The sequence below is a fragment of the Scomber scombrus genome, chromosome 8 (assembly GCF_963691925.1).
Source record: "Scomber scombrus chromosome 8, fScoSco1.1, whole genome shotgun sequence".
Taxonomy (NCBI): domain Eukaryota; kingdom Metazoa; phylum Chordata; class Actinopteri; order Scombriformes; family Scombridae; genus Scomber; species Scomber scombrus.
In genome coordinates this window covers 13,241,065-13,262,022 of record NC_084977.1, presented here as the reverse complement: position 1 = coordinate 13,262,022, position 20,958 = coordinate 13,241,065, and the positions used below count along the sequence as shown (strand labels likewise).

The 20,958-nt window shown below is 39.2% G+C and overlaps 1 protein-coding gene across 1 annotated transcript; it reads left to right on the top strand.

Annotated features, from left to right (window-relative positions):
- Window positions 1-922: 922 nt before the first annotated feature.
- erich3 (glutamate-rich 3) lies at window positions 923-20,027 on the top strand. Its single transcript, XM_062424264.1, has 15 exons — window positions 923-942; window positions 3,143-3,236; window positions 4,109-4,234; window positions 4,348-4,419; window positions 4,677-4,805; window positions 11,867-12,025; window positions 12,275-12,484; window positions 13,123-13,303; window positions 13,487-13,673; window positions 14,150-14,382; window positions 14,492-14,638; window positions 15,005-15,367; window positions 16,306-16,446; window positions 16,546-17,474; window positions 17,619-20,027. The coding sequence occupies exons 1-15, from the start codon at window positions 923-925 to the stop codon at window positions 20,025-20,027; spliced, it is 5,400 nt and encodes a 1,799-aa protein (XP_062280248.1).
- Window positions 20,028-20,958: the final 931 nt, after the last annotated feature.

Here is a 20,958-nt window from a genome sequence, read left to right as displayed (position 1 = left end):
ATTGTTTTCATTGTCGTCACTAATGAAAACAAGAAGGAATATGTCTCAACAAAATGTCTGGATGATATCAGTAAGTTTGTAAAAAAAATTCTGTAAATAATCATGAGTCATGAAATAAAAATGAATTGATCAAAAGTGACTCTAGACAAGTTGGGTTGACAAGTTGAGACCAACTCAACTTGTTAACTTAGCAGCTGCTAACTGCTAACTTAGCAGTGAAATAGTGAACACTGAAATGCATTAACTCATGTTAGGCCTACTAAGATTTTAAACAATATGATTACATTTTAAAATGTGACGCTAACTGTAGGCTCTAAAAGTAGTTCAACATCTACTGCATGCTGCTCAGACATAAATAAAAATACTTTTGATACCTGAAGTACACTTTGCAGGCAGGCTTATGCTTGTGTACTTTTATTTAAGTAAGATTTTGATTACTTGTAATGGAATATTTTTAGATTGTAGTAGGCTATTTCTACGTTTAATTATCTGCAGGTTAGAAATAAATAAAATAAACTGAAACAGTAAATCAAAGATGATTAAAGGACTGCTAGCTATTTGAAAACAAGTCGTTTAAGAGTGTGTGTGTGTGTGTGTGTGTGTGTGTGTGTGTGTGTGTGTGTGTGTGTGTGTGTGTGTGTGTGTGTGTGTGTGTGTCCGTCCGTCCTGGTTCAGATGTTACTGGGACTCTCTCTGTGTAAGTGGAAACCAGCCTCGTTGGGAGCGTTGTCACGTGATCTCCCATGGCAACGGGCGACTGTCATCAGTTCCGCTCCCGGAGCAGTGCAGCTGCAGCCCCGCTCCGTTGCAAAATACACTGCTGCACTTCAGGACAACTCTGTGGGCTCATTTGCTCTCACATAGGCCTGTAGTCGTCTTCCAGCGAGGACCAGTACCTGAAACCCTGGAGGGAGCTGAAACCATGAGTCACTTCAACCCAGGGTAGGTGCAGTTTCATTTTTTATATCCAGGAGTGGAGGGAAATTAGATCCAGGGTATGTATTTATTGGGGGGAAAAAGCTCTCTTATTTATTTATTTTTTCTAACTTGAGAAATCATGAGATGAATTTATTAGGCTAATACAAATATAATGCTGTAGTAGCCTACAATGTCTTGCAATCTAGTCGGTATGAGGGCTAACAACTTTAAGATGACTCAAAACTTGTGCCTGTGGTACTTAACTAAGTACAAGAAGTACAAGATTATTTCCTTGAATAAAAGTACTCCATTACAATTCAGATTAAAAAGCACAGATGAATCATCAGCATAATGTACTAAACACATTTGCAGTAAAGTACTTTCTTCTACTGTATATAATATATTTCATTATTAGATTTTATTGATAGACAATTAATCGAAACCTTATTAATCACAATATGGCGTATTGTAGTTTTCAAATCCTAAGAGGCACAGTATTTGTTACAGATGGAATGTGTGTCAAAACACCATTTTATATTAAATATTGTGCTGATGTCCAAGTCTACACATCATACTCCACAGACTTAAGAAAACATCTTTGTTTAGTACAGATCCCTGCAAAACCATCGCAACCATTTTAACATGTTTTTCTATGAAAATGAGAATTAAGACGTAAAAATGATAATTTCCTTTGCTATCACAAATCATATTACATAATACAGTATGATTCAAAAATAATCACAATTAGATTTTATTTTTCAAAATCTTTCATTCCTACAAAATTGTTAATAATGTGTCATCAAACAGCATGTCACTGTTGCATCTGCTCAAGTTGAAGCTAATTTGAACTACTTTATATACAGTTTGGTAGTTTAGTTCACAAGACAAATCAAAGGGTGAGATGATTGTTAAGGTTGGAAAAAAGGAAACAATTTGTCCTGCTACATGAAGTTGTATTCATAATTTCTCTATTGCTTGCCTTCGTTGTGAATATAAATATGACCTATTTGGGCCTCAAATAATCATTTAAATGAAACTATTGGAGAAGTTTACAGTGGAAATGTCTCGTTGTTGGAACTGCAAACAGCTCTCATCTGAAATGTGACCCCATGTGCCCCAAGTAGAAACTCCATTTTTGTTAAAAGTCAGAAAGGTTGGGACCAATTGGTTAAATGTTTAACAAAATATTTTATAAGCTTTTAAGTTTTTAATGTAAAATCTTATTGAGAAAAGTAAATTGTTGTCACTGAAATGTTGTGGAGCTACAGTATATAGGTTTAAAGTAGCACTCTGAAACAGCACTTGAATTCCACTTAATAAGTATAAAACAGAGAACTGCTCTGTCAACACAAATGACCCACATGAAAAGAACCAGGCGCAGACACACACAGATAGAGTCAGTCTGTTTGTGTTAACAGCTTTCCCACATTAACATTATTTCTGAGCCACATTCCCCCTCAAAGCAGCACTAGCTCAGAGAAAGTCAGGCCAAAAATGACAAACAGTTTAACCCTCATGAACATGCATTAGTGACGACAGTCCAAAGAGGAATCTGAAGAGCTCCTGAGACAAACACGCCAGGTGCACAAAGAGGAGGCAGACAGGGTTAAGTGTGCCATCCAACTCTAATTCCTGCATGTAATCAGACACCGGTAACAGACCCTATAGTTGTAAGATCCTGTTGTCTAGTACACAAATGGAGGAAATCAAATCTGTGTTGGAAGAAAAACAGGCTGAGCTGCGGAAGACCTGATGTCTCATTAACGAGGACAAGACAAACAAACATGGTGTTGTGCTCCAGTAAGCAGACTGATTAAGAATGAGTCTCTAATGGCAGACAAAGTTTCAAATCCTGATCTCCTTCATAAAGAAATTACATTTGCTCTGACATGTGTAGCGCACTGAAATAATATTCTTTATTTCTTGCTGATTTCATATCAGTGCTTTAATTCATTCATAATTGTTTTATTACCATTGTTACAAACATCATTTGTTATTACTTACCTGTGAGAAAGTTGGTGTACTTACCCTTTAGGAAGGGAGCACTATCCCTTTAAGAGAGAGACACACAGAGAAGCTGTGTTGAAGCTAAAAAGCAGTAGTGAGGCAAAGTTGTACTTGATTTGGAACCTTGGACAGTGACGTTTTTGGCCCGTCATTTTTGAGGATGCAACACATGCAGTTTCAGTGTTTCTCTGTGTTCTGACTGGTCTTTCTTCTGTAGACTCATTTCAGCCTACAACAGCCTCACAGACAAACATCTCGCTGGATACTTCAGCAACACTCGGATCAGGAGACACTTGCAGAGAGCAGGACTGGTACGTCAACACGATGGTGGTGATGATAAGAGCTGTAGCTACAACCGAGGACAGCGGGGTCACGTCCTCAGTGTTGTGTGTTCTGGATGGAGGAATTTACAGTGTAGTTACACACATAAGACATATTGTGGGTTTTAAAGGGAGTGTTTTTTTTAGGTTAATTTAGACTGAATGTGATTATTTTAAAACCACGAGTATTGAAACAAATTCAATTATATCAAAGGGATTGAATGTTTCTCCCTGCAGAATTATATTCTGGCAAGCAATTTTGGAAAATGCCATCAATCCTGCCAATGAGGGTAATAAATCTCTGATATGCTGAGGAAAAGTGTTTGAATGTCACTAACAGCATATCTGATACCTGACAAGCTGCACTAATTATATTGTATTTTTGTTTTGGTTTGAGTAATGTTTGCTAAAAACTGCAATGCCCAGCTGTTTTAGAAAATTATTTCTAATTATTTCTATTTAATCTGGTTTTCGATTTGGGCTTGACAAGACAGACAGACAGTGCAGGGAAGTTTGAAAGCATTGACTTAACACATTGTTGGTTTTAGTCTTTTCATGGGATTTGTTAACAATAAGAAAAGTATTGAATATTGTCAGCTTAAGACAAAAATACCAAACACAAATTAAGAAGCATCAGATCCTCAGATTTGAGAAGCTAGAATCAGGTAATGTTACTGTACATTTAAATTTATGGGGTTTGCAAATCAATGTCACTTTGGGCTTGGGAGAAAATGTGATGAATATGTATCACTATTATTTGCAGACTAAATGATCAATTGAAAAAAAAAACCAATTATGTCACTCAGTGTTATCTAGAAAAACCCATATTGGTTGAAATTTGCTCAGACTGTTGTTGCTATCAGATCACCAGGAGTGGGCGTATTGTTCCAGACAAGGAGTACAGACACAAGCTGATCCAGAGATCCCACCAGAGACACGTTCGAGAATGCCTGGCCCAGGCCATTTTCCACAAGGTGCTGGAGATGGAGGTGGGAGGAACACAGTGTACCAGAGACAAAAACAGTTAAAAACCCATCACTTCATCTCTGCTTCTCCTTGCATAGTAAGTTATGCTAATTTGCTCTTTGCCCCTCCCTTACAGCGTCTCCATCAAATAGAGATCAAAAGAAAACTGGAGGAGTTTGCAAGGAGGGAAAGAGTGCATAAGATCAAGGTACATCATTTACATTTAAATACTGTCCTGTTTTTTAAACTGATGACTCTTGAATGATTTGAAACAAAACACTGTTCATGACGTCAGCCTATATTAAACAGAGTTAATTTCCAAGTGATTGTTGATCATCTTGAAGGATAACGAGGAGGTCTGTATTAGTCATCAAGGATTCATCTTAGTAGCATAAATTATTTTGTGTAAATATATCTGAATTTGGAACAAAACTCCTCATACAAGTGGTCTCTTTTCTATTGAAGGTAGAGCGTTCTAAAAGGTATGAAGAAGAAATTATCCACATCCTGTCTCCACGCCCACCCACAGGTGCGAGGGGTGTCCGAAAACAGCACTCTGGGCCAGAGGGGGAGCACTCTGAGTCCTCTGAGTCTGTGAGTCAGAACGCTGATCTGTTACCATTCAATCAGTTGTCACCTGTGGTAGCTCAAGATCAACCGCTAATCAGAAATACCTTCTTTTTCCCTTGTTTAAAATGTTTTACCTTTAATTATAACTACTCTATCAGGTAAAGAGGAATAAATGTTTTTAAATGCCATATCACAGTTCAAAAATTACTCCAACCTTTAGTTAAAGAGCCTTTAAAAAGCCAATCAGCGTAGGCTGGCTAGGTCAATCAGACCTGTGTTTTGTAGGATTAGAAAAATATGCATTTTGACTTTAATTGTAGTGTCCTCATCCATAAAATGGGCCAAATATCAATATTTAATTACATTGGATAGTGAATAAAGTCAAGTGCTGTCTAAATCCAAAACCTGATGAATGTCTGTAATTACCTGTGCATGCTGATAGTTACCATGTTTACACTGACTTGAGTTTGAAGCTGCTGTTTGCTTTGTGTGCAGACAAGTGAGTTTTAAGTGAAGTAGCGGGATTAGCTGAATGTTATCTTTGAAACATACAAAGCCACAGACATTAATGCCAGAATAAATAGAGCTGGTGATGCTGGTCTTGATCTCTGTGAAATCTCAATAATTATCAATGTCAAGGCACATCTGGGAAGATTTCTAATGTGAATTTATTACACACAAATTGTGTCATTTATCATGAACTAATTTTAAAATGTACTTGTGTATACCTGCCTCGAAACAAGGGTTAGTTTTACACTTTCACAGCAAATTGTACCAAAATAGAGCACAGAAAAAATGTGAAAAATGAGAATAGAGCAAATGGAGTGCACAGGAGGTTGAGCACTGAAGCCTGAAATGTGTGTGTGATCATATGTGTGTGTGTATGAAAAGCAAAAAGACGGACTTCCGGTTTGGCGCGAAAGAGGATGGCAGCATAGGAGAACGTGCTCCCGACGTTTGAGATAAAAACAGCCCACAACGACTCGAATTCGTAAAGACTACTACCAAAGTAAAGATAAAGTAAGGGGCTTAAGATGCCAAGAACCAAAAGCAAAAAGAAAACTACACAGAGTGAGCTAGAAGAGAGAGACGGAGACGACCAGACATCGCCTGCTAGCAGCGCCGTAGAGGACAACGACATGCTAACAGACGAAGGAGAACAAGCTAGCGACGCAAGTCTTGACCTAGGTCAGCTGATACTCAGAGAACTGAGGGAATTTAGAAAAGACAATGAAACGCAACTGAAGGGAATCCGGGAGGAAATACATAAGACAAACACCAGAGTGGGAGAAGCTGAGGAAAGAACCAAAGACACCGAAACTCGAATACAAACTAATGAGGAAGCAGTAATTGAAATGCTTAAACTGCAAACTGAAATGGATGCCAAGCTGACGGACCTGGAGGGACGATCCAGAAGAGAAAATATTAGAATACACGGTGTCAAAGAGGGATCGGAAGACGACGCACCATCAATGGTTGTTTTTGTGGAGCGTTTACTAAGGCATAAACTGGAGTTGCCCGAATCAGCTGAGTTACGAGTTGAGAGAGCGCACCGCGCTTTGGTGCCAAAGCCCCCACCAAATGCGGCGCCACGATCCATCGTTGCCAAAATGGCCAGCTTCAGAACAAAAGAAGAAATATCAAAACTAGCCTGGCAGAAACGTGGGTTTGAGTATCAGGGAAACAAAGTTAACCTGGATCATGATTATGCACCTGAAGTTTTGAAGCAACGGAAGGAATATGCAGAGGTGAAATCTGTGTTAAAGGAGAAGAAAATCCGCTTCCAAACCCCGTTCCCAGCAAGGATGAGAGTATTTTATCCGGAGGGAACTGTGTTATACGGCTCGGTGGAGGAGGCGACCAGCGACATGGCAATGAGGGGATTCCCGGTAACGGTCATCAAACGCCCGGAGACTTTTCTGGAACAGATCCGACATCTCTCGTGGCGCACAGCCAGAAAGACCAGGGGCCAGGTGAATAAAGATCGGACCCGAGACTACAAGGAGAGACTTCAAGCATTCAGACGACAGGAACATGAGTGATTACAGGACGCGAAAAACTGACATATTATGAGGACCGACGGTGAGATGTTTTTTATTTTTATTTTATTTTTTTAAGATGTCCCCGAAGAGACAGTTATGGTGAGACTCATAAGGGATTTCTTTATCTTAAAGATAAGAACTATATGTGGCAACAAAGACAATTAAAATCGTCGGGCGTTCTATCTGTGCTGTGAAAAGAATGGACAGCGGTCAGGCCCTTTCTCACCTACAGGTGAGAGAGGCCCCCCCTCAAAGCCCCCCTTTCATCGGGGCTTGCTAAGGGTCATATTGATGACCCCACAGTTGGAAGTCAACATATTTTCTTTATATTCTGTATCTGTTCAAAGACAACTTAAGGTTCTTTCTACAGCTGTCGTTCTATACAGCTCTAATGTTCATATAACGGTTGTTTATTTATGTTCAGGGAGTGTATGGATTGCACCAGGTTATGCTATTTCAAAAGCATCCAGACAAATAGATTATGGCTAGTGGCAAGATAAAAATTACTTCATATAATGTAAACAGCTTGTTAAATCCAATAAAACGTAATATGATAATAACTAAAATGAGAAAAGAACAAGCACAAATAGTATATCTACAAGAAACCCACCTGGACTTTAAGGAACATGAGAAATTAAAAAGAATGGGTTTTACAAGCGTGTTTTCCTCTTCTTATAAATTTGGACGAAGGAGAGGAGTCGCTATCCTTCTATCAAGCAAAGTACACTTTGAAAAAATATCTGAGATAAGTGATAGGGAGGGACGATTTATATTAGAAAGAGGAAACATCGAGGGGGAACCAATAACACTGTTAAATATATACGCGCCACCTGGAAGTGATATCCATTTCTTCAAGAAAGTTGTTAATATGATGGTATCAGAGACAATAAGCCTTCTAATCTGTGGGGGAGATTTAAACATACATCTACAACCAAAACTAGATACTTCCAATGGGAAATCACAGAATACGAAGTCAATGGTTAAGAAAATTAATACATTATTTGAGGAGGTCGGTTTAATTGATATATGGAGAGATTTGCATCCCAATCAAAGGGATTATACCCATTACTCCTCACCCCATTCATTATACACAAGAATAGATTATTTTCTAATATTTGGAAGAGACAAAGATAAAATAAACACATGTGAAATTGGGACAATAGATTTAAGTGATCATGCACCTATAAACCTGTCTGTAGATCTAAACCTACAACCAAAAATGAACAACTGGAAACTAAGTTCAAGCCTGCTCAATGATCCTCACTTTAAAGAACAGATGAAAAGAGAGATCCATTTCTATTTAGACATGAATGACAAGGGCGATGTATCCCCTCCCATTCTGTGGGATGCCCTAAAGGCTGTCCTGAGAGGTAAAATTATAGCCATATCCTCCTATAAAAAAAAGATGAGAAATGAGAAACTGGGAGAATTACAAAATAAATTAAAAGAATTAGAGAAAAAACATAAAGAAAAAACAACACAGGCTCTATTGGAGGAAATCATGAAAACAAGAAACGAAATTAATAATTTGACAACGCATGAAATAAAAAGAAATCTGATGTTTCTTAAACAAAGATACTACGAAGGCGGATCTAAATCAATGAAAGTTTTGGCCTGGAAACTTAAAAAGAAAATAGCACAGAACACAATTCATAAAATCAAAGACCCAGTGACTAAAACAACAAAAAATAAGTTAAACGAAATTCTGGGAGCATTTGAAACATTTTATAAGACTCTCTACACTAAAAAGGCAGGAGGCAGCATAGCTGAAATAGATACATTCTTGGATTCTCTGGAATTACCAGTGTTAGATGAAGAACAGAATAAAATAATGATTGAGGACATAACAGAAAAAGAACTAAAAATAGCAATAAGTAAACTCAAATCAAATAAATCACCAGGATCAGACGGCTATACAGCCGAATGGTATAAGGAACTGAAAGAAGAGTTAATACCGGTGATGCTTCCTACTTTGAATTGGGCTCTAAAGAAAGCACAAACACCACCCAGTTGGAAGGAAGCAATAATATCCGCTATTCCAAAAGAAAATAAAGATAAATTAGAGTGTGGATCATATAGACCTATATCGGTTCTCAACATAGATTACAGGCTATTTACATCTATTATGGCTAGACGACTAGAAATATTCTTACCTAATCTGATACATAATGACCAAACAGGTTTTATTCGAGAACGCCAAACGCAAGATAATATACGACGAACATTACATATAATTAATCATATCCAAAAGAATAAAATAGCAGCTATAGTAATCAGTATTGATGCGGAAAAGGCCTTCGACTCAGTGAATTGGAGTTTCCTTTATCGAGTTTTACATAAATTTGGCCTACACGAAACTATAATTAAAACAATACAAGCATTATATAATAAACCCAGTGCTAGAATTAAAGTAAACGGCAGCTTATCAAATAGTATAATCTTGGAAAGGGGCACAAGGCAAGGATGCGCATGTTCACCACTTTTATTTGCATTAAATTTAGAACCATTAACCCAATATATAAGACAAAACAAAGAAATAATAGGTATTAACATTCAGGGTAAAGAGCACAAATTGGCCTGCTACGCGGATGATATTTTGATTTTTCTGGGTCAACCAACAAATTCCCTACCCAAACTAATGCAGTCATTTGAATACTTTGGCCGACTATCAGGATACAAAATTAACATAAGTAAAACACAACTGCTTAAATTCAACTACAGGCCACCAGGTGAAATTAGGAGTAAGTATAATTTAGCATGGGAAACAGAATATTTTAAATATTTGGGGGTAGTAATACCGAAGGACCTCACAGAACTATTGCAATATAATTATTCACCGATACAAAAAAAAATTAAAGAGGATATAGGAAGATGGAATCTAATCCCATACTTAAGTTTCAGTTCAAGAATAGACTCAATTAAAATGAACAGTCTACCCAAATTACTGTACTTATTTCAAACCTTACCAATAGAAATAAGCCAAAAACAATTTAATGAATGGGACAAAATGTTGTCCAGATACATATGGCAAGGTAAGAGACCTCGAATCCGATTTAAAACCCTCCAATTGACAAAAGCAAAAGGAGGATGGGGCCTTCCTTCCCTTAGAGATTACTACTGGGCAGCACAACTGAGACCTATGATATGCTGGTGTAATCCTTCCTACGATGCTCAGTGGAAAAATATTGAAGAGGGCCTGACTTCCATTCCCATACAAGCACTTATAGCCGATAGCAGCCTTCAAGAATTTATAAAAAATACAGAAAACCCATGGTTCAAGTTGACACTTAAAATATGGAAAACAGTAATAACAGAATACAAATTAGAAGAGGATATTGTGGTCCTTAAATGGTGTGCATATGACACACAATTTGTTCCAAATAAATTAGATATGAGATTCAAGGAATGGACAAATAAAGGATTAACAGCTTTATGTAAGATAATAAAGGAAAATACACTACTTAGTTTTGAACAAATTAAAGAGAAATATGCTCTAGAGGCACAGGACTTCTACCGCTACCTGCAGCTGAGACATTTTATCAGTAACAAGTTGATATTTATATCAGAATCGAGCAAACAGCTGTTAGATGTATTTAAAAGGGCTTATGGTGCGAACAAAGATAGAGGTATTATTTCAGGTTTATATAAAGGGCTTATAAACAAGAAAGCACATTCAACCCTGTACATTAAAACAAAATGGGAAATGGAAGGAGGAATAGATTTGTCAGAGGATGAATGGGGAATAATCTGGGAATATCAATGGAAGTGTAGCAGCTCACAGAGTTGGAAGGAGTTTGGCTGGTAGAGCCTGATTAGATATTTTATTACACCTTACCAAAAATCTCACTATAAAGGTAATTCCCCAGCCTGCTGGCGAAATTGTGGAAATATGAATGCAAATCATTATCATGTTTTCTGGGAATGTCATGTTATTAAAAATTATTGGAAGGAAATACATAAGGCAATACAAGACATTTTTGGGAGTCACCTGCTCTTGCAAAGCAAAGTTATTTTTTTTGGACTCATGCCTGAAGGATGGACAAAGAGAGACAAACATTTATTTAGTATTTTGCTGGTGGCAGGCAAAAAGGCACTTACGAGAAAATGGCTTTCACATGAGAGTCCAACATTGACCATGTGGATGGACATTACGATGGATATATGCAGAATGGAGAAATTAACTGCAGATCTGAATTACAAGAAGGACTTGTTTACTTCACGCTGGAAGAAATGGATAGACTATATCACACCACGCAGACCGGACTTTGACTTGCTTAACCTGAGATAAATAGGCTGCATATGTAACAGTAACCATACCTAACTCCCTAAATGTTCATGTTTTAGTTTTGTTTTCTGTGTTCTTTTATTGCTGGAAAAAAGACATTTATGCTGATTTTGTGACGAATATTTGAAATGGAAATACATGTCATATTTGTGACAGAATGTCAATAAAAACTAAATTAAAAAGAAAAAGAAAAGCAAAAAGACAAAAGTAGTAGGTGACCCCAAAAATATACAGGAAAATGATAAATTATGCAGATTATGAACTAATTCAGGAAATATAAAATATAAATGAAGAACATTTTTATAACTGTAGTCTGTAGTTACATTATATTAAAATGCATTTTCTGTGTCTATCTGCACAAAACTTGGAACTCAGTTTGCTAGTTGGCTAAAACTAGTCTGAATACTGTAAACTGTTTCTTGTGAGCACATGGGGGGCTCCTTGGTGGCCTAGAGGGTTAGGATACTAATCATGAACCACAAGTTAGATAGTAAATGTGGACCAGGGAAATTTGTTGCACAAGAAATGACAAAAAACAAACTTCCACATTTATAAATATTTGTCTTTTTGGAGTTTTTCTGCATTCATTCACTATACTGCATTAATTTACTTCACACTGAGAAAAAGGTGCATTTATGTTATTATTATTATGCCATTAGTAGGTCCCTGTCATGTAAAATGACTCTTGGTAATACATATGCAGTGTCTTTAATTAGCAAAATGTTGATTGTACAGTATGTGTGTTATGTGTCCTGCAGCCGAGCTCGTCTCGACCCAACACGGCTCCAGGGAAGATGCAGAGACCGGTGCGTCTGAAGCCGATCCACAGCAACAATAACACGGCTTCTCTCAGACGCAGCTCCCCTTACAGACTCCACGAGTCCTCCAATGAGAACGATCAGCCATTTAACTGCACTGTGAGACCGTGACACATGAGGCACACACTCACTCTGTTATTCACTCCATTCATGTGCCCAGTGGTACACAGGATGTGCATTTTTGCTTCAGTTTTTCAGTTTTTAATCCTTCATAATTCTACTTTCATTCACATTGTTTGGAAACTACCTTCTAGAGATGTAGGAACTTAATTAGTGCACTAAGGGTGATTGTTGGTTGTCACATACTGAAGTCTTTCTACAATGTTGCTTCATTAACCTCTCTCTCAGATGGACAAGGAGTCCCACAGACGTTTGACCACGATGGACACCTCCCGTGGCATCTCGCCCTACTGCCTCCCAGTCATCAACAACTTTGTCACCCCAGTGCCTCCAACCACGAAGAGGAAAGAGAGGGGCGTTAAGGTCACTCCCAGCGGCACTGTCAGAGGCCGCAGACTGCGCCCCACCACTGCCTCCAGTGGAGTTGATGTCCATGAGGTATTTTTCTCTCTTTGTTTTCCCTGGAAACCGAACTTTCCCCAACAAACTTACAAGCTGGAGCCCCTTTGAATTAATTAGCAATTAAAAAATCCATGAGATGCATTATTGTTGCAAGAACTAGACACAGAAAGTTATATAACTTTGAAAGTTATATTCTTTATGTTTTGATAATTTTTATGTCTAAACTAAAAACTTTGAGGGTCATGGACAAGTTCTGTCAAAATGAAAACACAGAGCCACATAGAGGGATCCCAAACATTTTCTATTACTTAATCCATAGTCACGGGTTATTGTTTAATAAAGTATATATGCAGAGTTAGCTCTGGATGGACAACAAATCAAATTAAGTAATAACTGAACTTGAGTCTCTTACAGAAGTCACCATTTTCAATAAATTGTCTGAATTCCATAAAGTTCAACCAACCAACCAGCAAAGTCCAGAATAACTGATCATACTGTAGTAATCCATCAGGACAAATATCAACAAATATCAGAATTGACACAACATGGAAAAGAAAATATTGTGCACTTACATATTGAAAAAATAATGTGCATTATATATTATCATTATGAAAAGATATATATCATCCAATTTAATAAATTCCCAAACAACCTGCTCTTATTTCCCCACCCAGGAGCCGCCAATGCTGAGGAGCTCTGTGCACCAGAGCAGAGTGTGTGTGAACATGGTGTACTTTGGCAAAACAGTGCATCTCTCCCACGACCTGAGCGACATGAGGGACGAGATCAAGGTTTTTCAGCAACACTGTGGAGGAGAAAACCTGTGTGTGTACAAGGGCAAGCTCCGAGAGGGAGGTCAGTGTGAGGATCTGGTAATACAGAAGATTTTTGGGCAAACAAACTGGCTGTAGTAAACATGTACACATTAGTTGTGATTAGCCATATGCAAGGATGTGTAAAGACATCTCACAGGATTTATGTCTATTCTGCAATGAAAATGTTCCCGCCGCTCACCTACATCCTCAATCTTTACCTCAGAGATGTTCGGCTTCATTTCGAGACGACACCGAGGTTTCCCGTTCAGCTTGACCTTCTTCCTGAACGGACTGCAGGTGGAGCGGCTGAGCTCCTGCTGTGAGTTCAAACACAGGAAGGGCTCCAGACTCGGTGGCAGACACGGACACTTTGGTTTCTCCGGTGTAGAGGGGGCCTCACCCTGCTACAAGTAAGGCTGCTCTTTAAAGGCATGCTGTGTATCTAATGAAAGAAAGCAACAGTTGAATATGAACGCAACTGAGAGAAAATGTCAATAAAAAGCAGAAGTGTTTGAGTTTTCTATGAGTTATTTGTCTTCTTGCTTAGAGTTTTATGAGAGGATCGATACCACTCTGGCCAAAGAGAACAGTATCGATCTTCTTGTCAAGAAAACAAGTGTTAGTCCATATTCTCCAGAACAAAGTTAGGAAAAAACTCAGCACTCATCTTTTAGTTAAATTTATTTCAGTCAAGGGTGACAACAGCGTAATTTTAAGTATGGAGTGAAATTTTCTCATTATTTTGTTCTAGAGAATATAGGCACTGCTTTTTTTTAAAGGCAGACCATCCTTCTGAATCTCAGTGTGGGAAAAACATCTTGGGAAGTATTTTCTAAAATGTGAAACTACTCCTGAGTTCTTGCAGTACATTATGATTATTTTTCAGGTGCATCATAGCAATGGGACTGGACAAAAAGCCCACACCTCCACCGAAGAAGGTCAAAGATGATGGAGTAAAAGAAGAGACTGTTGCCAGCCCAAAGGATACTGCTGAGATGGAGACAGAGAAGACTGTGGAGGATGCCGGCTCCCACTCCGAGTGTGAAACCAGCCAGCCACAGGACATGGAGACTCAAGTCAAAAAAGAAACAGCACCTGAGGAAGACAAACTCCGAGACGGTACAGTAACTAGAATGCCAAAAAATATATAACAATTTGAAATGAACAGACCTCACAGATCTTTTCTAAATCATGTCTCCATGAATTCTCTGTATGTTGTTCTTGTTAGATTATGAAGAGGACTTTGAAGCAGATGATGAAGGCCCCACTGAAGACACGGAGATAAAGGAAAAGAAATCCCCATCTCCACCCAGGGAAACTGAAAAACAGGCTCAACAGAGAGACGCCTCTGAGACTGAAGACGACGAGAAGGATGGTGGGTAAATCTTCTTTGAACACATCTTTCCAGTACTGCATGAAAGGAAGCAAGGTGACATTTCATCAGGCATAAATTATTCATTTAACACCTGGTTTTAATCACCTAGTAGGCATTCGGGGGCATTCAAACACTCATTCCTGATCTACCAGGCCTAAATCCTAGTGAGTGAATTTGTTTTATGGGCCGAAAAGGTTTGAAATCTTTATAGTAAAGTAAAAACTTTATATATTTGCTTTGGGAAAGGTTTAATGGTACATTTTCCATCTTTGAGAGGAACTACTACTCGAATTCATGCAAAATTTGGATGATTGGTGATGGATTTTTTTGTCGATTGATTTAAAATTCTCTATCTGTCTTGCACAGAAGACGAAAAGTCTCATTCAGGCTCCAGCTGCTCAGGCAGCGACAGGGAGGAGAGTGATACTGAGGCCCCCAAAGACTCCATAGAGAATGAGATAGTAGAGCAAACTACAGAAGTCGATCATGAAGAAACTGCTGCTCCATCAGATGAAAAAGATGAACTAAATCCAGAAGAAGCCGCTGCAGAGTCTGCTGCTGCTAAGGACTCAGATATACAGGACAGCGCCGGGGACAGCACGGAGATTGAAATCTCCGATGCCAGTGTTCCCTCAGGGACAGAAAATAAACAGGACGACGAGACCTCAGGAGACAAAGAGGATGAGAAAACATCAGACAAGAGCAAACAGGAGGAGGAACAGGAGAGGGGTGAGTATGAAACAAAAAATACAGCTCTGGAGTTTTCACATCCATGAGAAAATCTATCAGTCCATCTTTTATGGAGGTTTTTCCACTATTATCACAACCAGAGCTGCAGCCAAGATGTGTCCAGGTCAATGCTGATGTGTATAATACAACCCAGACAACAACACGATAATTCCCAACATACTACAGTATTGTCAGATTGACTATGTTCTGCATTTTTAATAGTGGAAAAATGATTTGTATGTCATTCTACTTTTTTTCTGTGGCATGATTCTTGTCTTTGTTTAATGTCAGAGGTCAATTTCATTCCAAAAATGTTCAGACAGGCTAAAATTTTCACCCATAAGAATATTTTGATTGTATTTTAATCACTCCTGACAATATTTTCAGGCTTTAAAAACAGCTTTTTTTCTCCTTTTTTAAAAAAAAACATGTTAACATGCTCCTTATATGTTACTTGTATTAACCAACACTGTATAGTGCAGCTTTAAGTAAAAAATGACAAAGATTTCAGAAAGGTTACTCTGTAAACAAAGGATTGTATCTCTTTCTTTCTTTCATTTTTCTTTTACTTTCATAAGAATTTTAACTTCATTAAACCATGTAGCACAGTTCAAATAAGACGTTTCTTCAGTGTGTTTCTGTTTTTGGTTTTGTATTGAACCATGTTTTTTTGTGTTTCTTTGTGTGTGCGCATGTTAATTATTATTTTGCATGTTGTGTTGCTCCTTTATGTTTGCACCTTCAAAGATTAAAGTTATAATGTTGTTTGTGGGTTCATGCTTCTTTATTGGGTCTCTTCTTTTTCGAACACTGCCTCCTTCATCATCTCGCTCGGACCTCATCTGTCACCATGACCAGCTTACGGAATTTCCTCTGCTGCTTATGGTGATTTGAACTTATACCGTTGCATGTGCTGTGTCTCTTTCTCTTTCCCCAAGCCAAATCTGTGCAGGAGAAGCTAGCAGAGGCCATACTGAAGGAGTCCCAGTGCAGTTCTGAGCCAGAACTAAGTGACACGAGTACTGAGGAGGAGGAGGAGGAAGAGGCCACAGATAAAGGCCATAAACAAGACAACGAAGGTAACAGATTTTTTATTATCATCCATTCAGCAAGCTGGACAAAACAATAGTGGCTGAAAAAGTAATTTTCCTAAACAAATGTCTCATTTGTATTGGCAGATGCTGTTCCAGAAAAAAATGTTGTTGTTGAAGCTGAAGTGGTACTTGTTCAAGAAGAGACGTCTGAACCAAAAGAACAGAAGGATGAAAGTGAACAGGAGGCCCACGAGAGTAATGAGAGCTCCCAAGATGAGTTGGTCAAAAAGGATGAGGATGTTGAAAAGGTTGCATCAGAAGGAGACAAAGATGAAGCTGCAGTAGAGAAGGATGAATCAGGAGTCATGGAGAATGCAGATGCATCCCTGCAACCTGTATCTGAAGAGAAAATGGCAGAAGATGACAAGACCTCAGAATCTCAAGAAGATGCAGCAGCTAAATCCACAGAGGCTGCAGATAAAGATGAAGAAAACGAGCAAAAGACTGCAGAGGAGGCTGAGACAAGGCCCGACGAGACAGGGAATGGGGCAAAAAGCAGTGGAGAGGATGAGTCATCAGTATCAGACCTGAATAAAAAGACTGATGAGACAGAAGTGCCAGATAATGCAGAGGCGGAGGCGATGACAGCGAACAAGACAATGGAGATGAAAGCAGAGCCCTCGGAGGAGCGAGAGGCCCTCAGCTGTGAAGAGGCACCTGTAACCAACACAGAGACGCACCAAGAAGACAGTGAGGACAGAACCGCAGGATCAGAAACAGAAGTCACGGCAGATAATTCAAGTAGCTCGTCGGAGGGGAGCGGAGACACCACAGTTCATGCTGAAAAGGCAGCAGAAACAAGTGAGGACAATGCAAAGGATGAGAGCAATAAAGATGAGGTTAAAGAGGAAGAGGCAGAGGAGGCTGATGAGGATGACAGTAAAAAGCAGGTTTGTGATGCAGGAGAAGAAACAGAAAAGTCAGTGGAAATAAACGATAAGGTAGAGGAGGAGAAATCTGAAGAGGAAAGTAAAGAAGAAGAAAAGGAAACAAATCCAGATGAGATACCAGACGCTGAAAGAACTGAGGAAAGAAAAAAGGATGAAACAGATAACACAGAAGAAGAACAGAATGATGAGAGCAAGGCAGAAGAAAGGATAGAAAATGAGGAAAACATTACAGAAGAGACTAAAACTGACTCAAACACTGAAGGAAAGTCAAATGAAGAACAAGCTGAAAAAACCCTCAGTGAGGAAGATAAAGTTGCAAATGAGGAGAAGGCAGATAAATCAGAAAAGACAGAGAACAACGAGGATAACAGCAATCTTGTGGATAGTGAAAGTGTTAAGAGAGAAGACGGTGGGGGAGAATCTGAAGGAAAGGCAGTGGCAGCTGATAAAACTAACAAAGGTGAAGAAATAAATGAAACAAACGCAGATGCTGATGAAGAAAAGGGTGATGGGGCAGAGGAGAAGGAGAAAGATGAGAATGACAATGAAGCTGAGGAAAGTGAAGTAGTGAATAAAGATGAGGAAGAGAAAAAAATAACTGACAAGTCCGCAGTGGCAGAGGAAATATCTGAGATTACAGAAGAACCTGAGAAAAGTTTACATGAAGACTTGGAAAAAGATAATGTGAAAATATCTGATGAAAATATTGTCAAGTCAGAGGATGTTGGCGAAGGCGAAGCAGCAAATGCTAATGGGACTAAAACAACTGAAGAGACGCTAAACAACGTGACAGAGGCTGAAAATGTTGAGGAAGAAGCTTTAAAAGAAAGTGAGAATGGTGAAAGGAGAGAAGTCGATGCTGAAAATGGGGAGAAGTCTACTGGAGCAGAGAGCAAAATAAATGAGGATGGGACAGAGACACTGACTGAGGAGAAAAATGATGTTAATGCACCAGAGCAAGTTGAAGAAGATAGAAAAACAGAGGAGCTGGTGGAAAGTGAGAACAAAGACGAAGAGAAAGTAACTGTGGAGTCTGGAGACGGTGCTGGAAAACATGAAGACAACACGGTGGATCAGGCTCCTGCTGCTGATACGGTAGAAAGTGAGGCTGACGAAGGGGAGGCCAGTGCAGGAAACCAATCTGAATCCAATAAAAAAGACTCTGAGCCAGAGATATCTGGTACGGAGATAAAAGAGGAAACTAAATCTGATAATCTAAGTACAGACAGAAAAAACAGTAAGACAGAGGAGATGAAAGAAGACCCTGATGATAAAGACAGCGATACAAAGAAAGATAACAACCAGAACCAAGTCAGTGAGGTGATAGTTGCTTCTTCAGAGGATCAAGCACAATCTTCAACACCCATCGATTCACACGGTACAGATCACAAAGAGAATGAGCAGTCTGACTTGAACACTGACAAACACACAGATGAAAATGCTGCAGCCGATGGAGAAAATGGCAGAGCAGACACAGAGGAGGCGAGCAAGGCCTCAGAGGAAGGAGCAAGTGTGCTACTCAAACCTGAAGCACAGTCGACAGAGGTTGCACACAACGATGCCGAAGAGAGCACTGCAATAGGTACAGAAACTCCGGAGGCCTTGGCAAAAGAAGACAACACAGATCTGGTCACGAACTGGGTGACTATGCATCAAACGTCCAAGTATTTTGAGACGTTCGTTGAACCTTTAGAAGACTTGGGGGATTCAGCGGCTCAAACAACCAACTCCAACACTGAAGAAACACAATCTACAGAGCTGACGAGATCAGTGAGTCCACTGAAGACAGTGAGGACATCTAATGGAAAAGCTGCCGATGGTGTTGAAAATGGAGAAGAAGGGCACGTGCAAAAAGATGTATCTGAGGCGGGGGGGGAAAATGAAGTGGAAGTTGTACAGTTGGACCTCCAGAACAATGAGTCTGAAAACAATGAACCACTTGACAAGGAGCCTGGCAAAGATACATTGCAAGTGGAGGAGACTGAAGTGAAAAACTTAACACCCAACACAGAGACTGAACCGAATGATCAAGATTCAGGAACTGAGCTCACGAGGGAAGACATGAGGTCAGAAGAGCATAAAGGAAGCAGGGGATCCCTTGTAGAAGACAAGATTCAAGAGGGACCAGCAGAGGGGAACATTGAGGAAACTGATATTTCCAAAACTGAAGTGGAAAGCATTGCGGGTACTAATCATTCAGGAATCAGCGGCAATCTTGAAAGTGTCACAGAGGCCCAAACTGAGGAGAAAATGACTGAGAATCAGCCAGACTTACATGAGAAACAAACTGAAGAGAAGAAAGATAGTCTGTCTTTGCCTAAAACTGAGGAGCATCCACAGCGTTCAGAGATTCCAGAATTGGTTTCCACTGACACGAAAGCAGATGCACAGAAATCTTCAGAAGAAACACAGGAGAAAACAGATGAAGACAGTAGAGAAGTTACAGAAATAACTGATTTTACAACAGCCAAGTCAGATGATGAAAGCCAAGAGGAGATTCAACCCAAACCATCTGACGGCAGCATCAACGGAGACAGAAGAGACACACAACTGATCCAAGACATCAAACACTCTCTCAGTAAAGACGGGCTGAGCATGTTCTCCGTCGATGAAACACTGTTTGGTCGCAGTTCATATCCTTTGCTGACGACAGCGAGAACTGAGAGTGGACTTTAGAGCTGCACAAGTCAGAGAGGCACTGAGGTACAGTAATGCTTTGCTTAACTAAAGACTTGCAGAAATTCAAGAGCGTTTAGACAATCAGACAGCTACTTTATGTACTAGTGGTCAGGAAATGTGGTTTTATAGAATGGTCAAACCCTAATCGATTACATCAAATACAAGATAATGCTAGTTTGGACAGAGGCCTTAAAGTGTCATTTGGTTTCTGTGTTTATTCTTCATCCATCAATCACCATAATGAAGCTACGTAATGAGTTTTGACAGCTGCCGAAAATGTTTACAATAGACCGTCTCCCTATTGTCAGAGACATAGTTAGTGTGAGGTATCAAGTAAGCTACAGCTGCTATTGCCTATTACCTGTAAACAGATACTCTCCAACTCTTGCTCACAAATGATTGAATAATTCATAGTTGTTGTAGGACTCCTAGAGCTTAGTTTGCCCTGATGGACCTGAGCACACTTTTACATTTCCATTGACTGACTTGCCGTGTAGAAGCACGATGTTACAGTACTTTAGCTTCGATCTGTAATTGCACTGTGTTATTTTTAATCAGTGCTTTGACATAATTGTTTAGACAACAGTATATGGACATCGAAGGAAATGATAAGCTAATCCGACATGGATAATTAAATCTTCATTATTAAGCTGATAATTAGTTGACAGAACAGTGGTAACATTGTGGTATGTCAAATCTAGGCACTGATTTGTGTCATTGCTGCTAACACTACCTCTTTTTGACAAAAACATATAAAACATTTATTTGTATTGCCTTTTCATCTGATTTGCAGGGCTAGTGTGGGTTTTGTGAGGCTTCATCTTTTCATTAGATTATTATCTGTCAATGACTGGATGCTTGTGTGATTTGCCCATTCAAAAAATAAAAACAATGAGCTGGACTTTCTAGGGCTTTTTTTCTCTTCTGG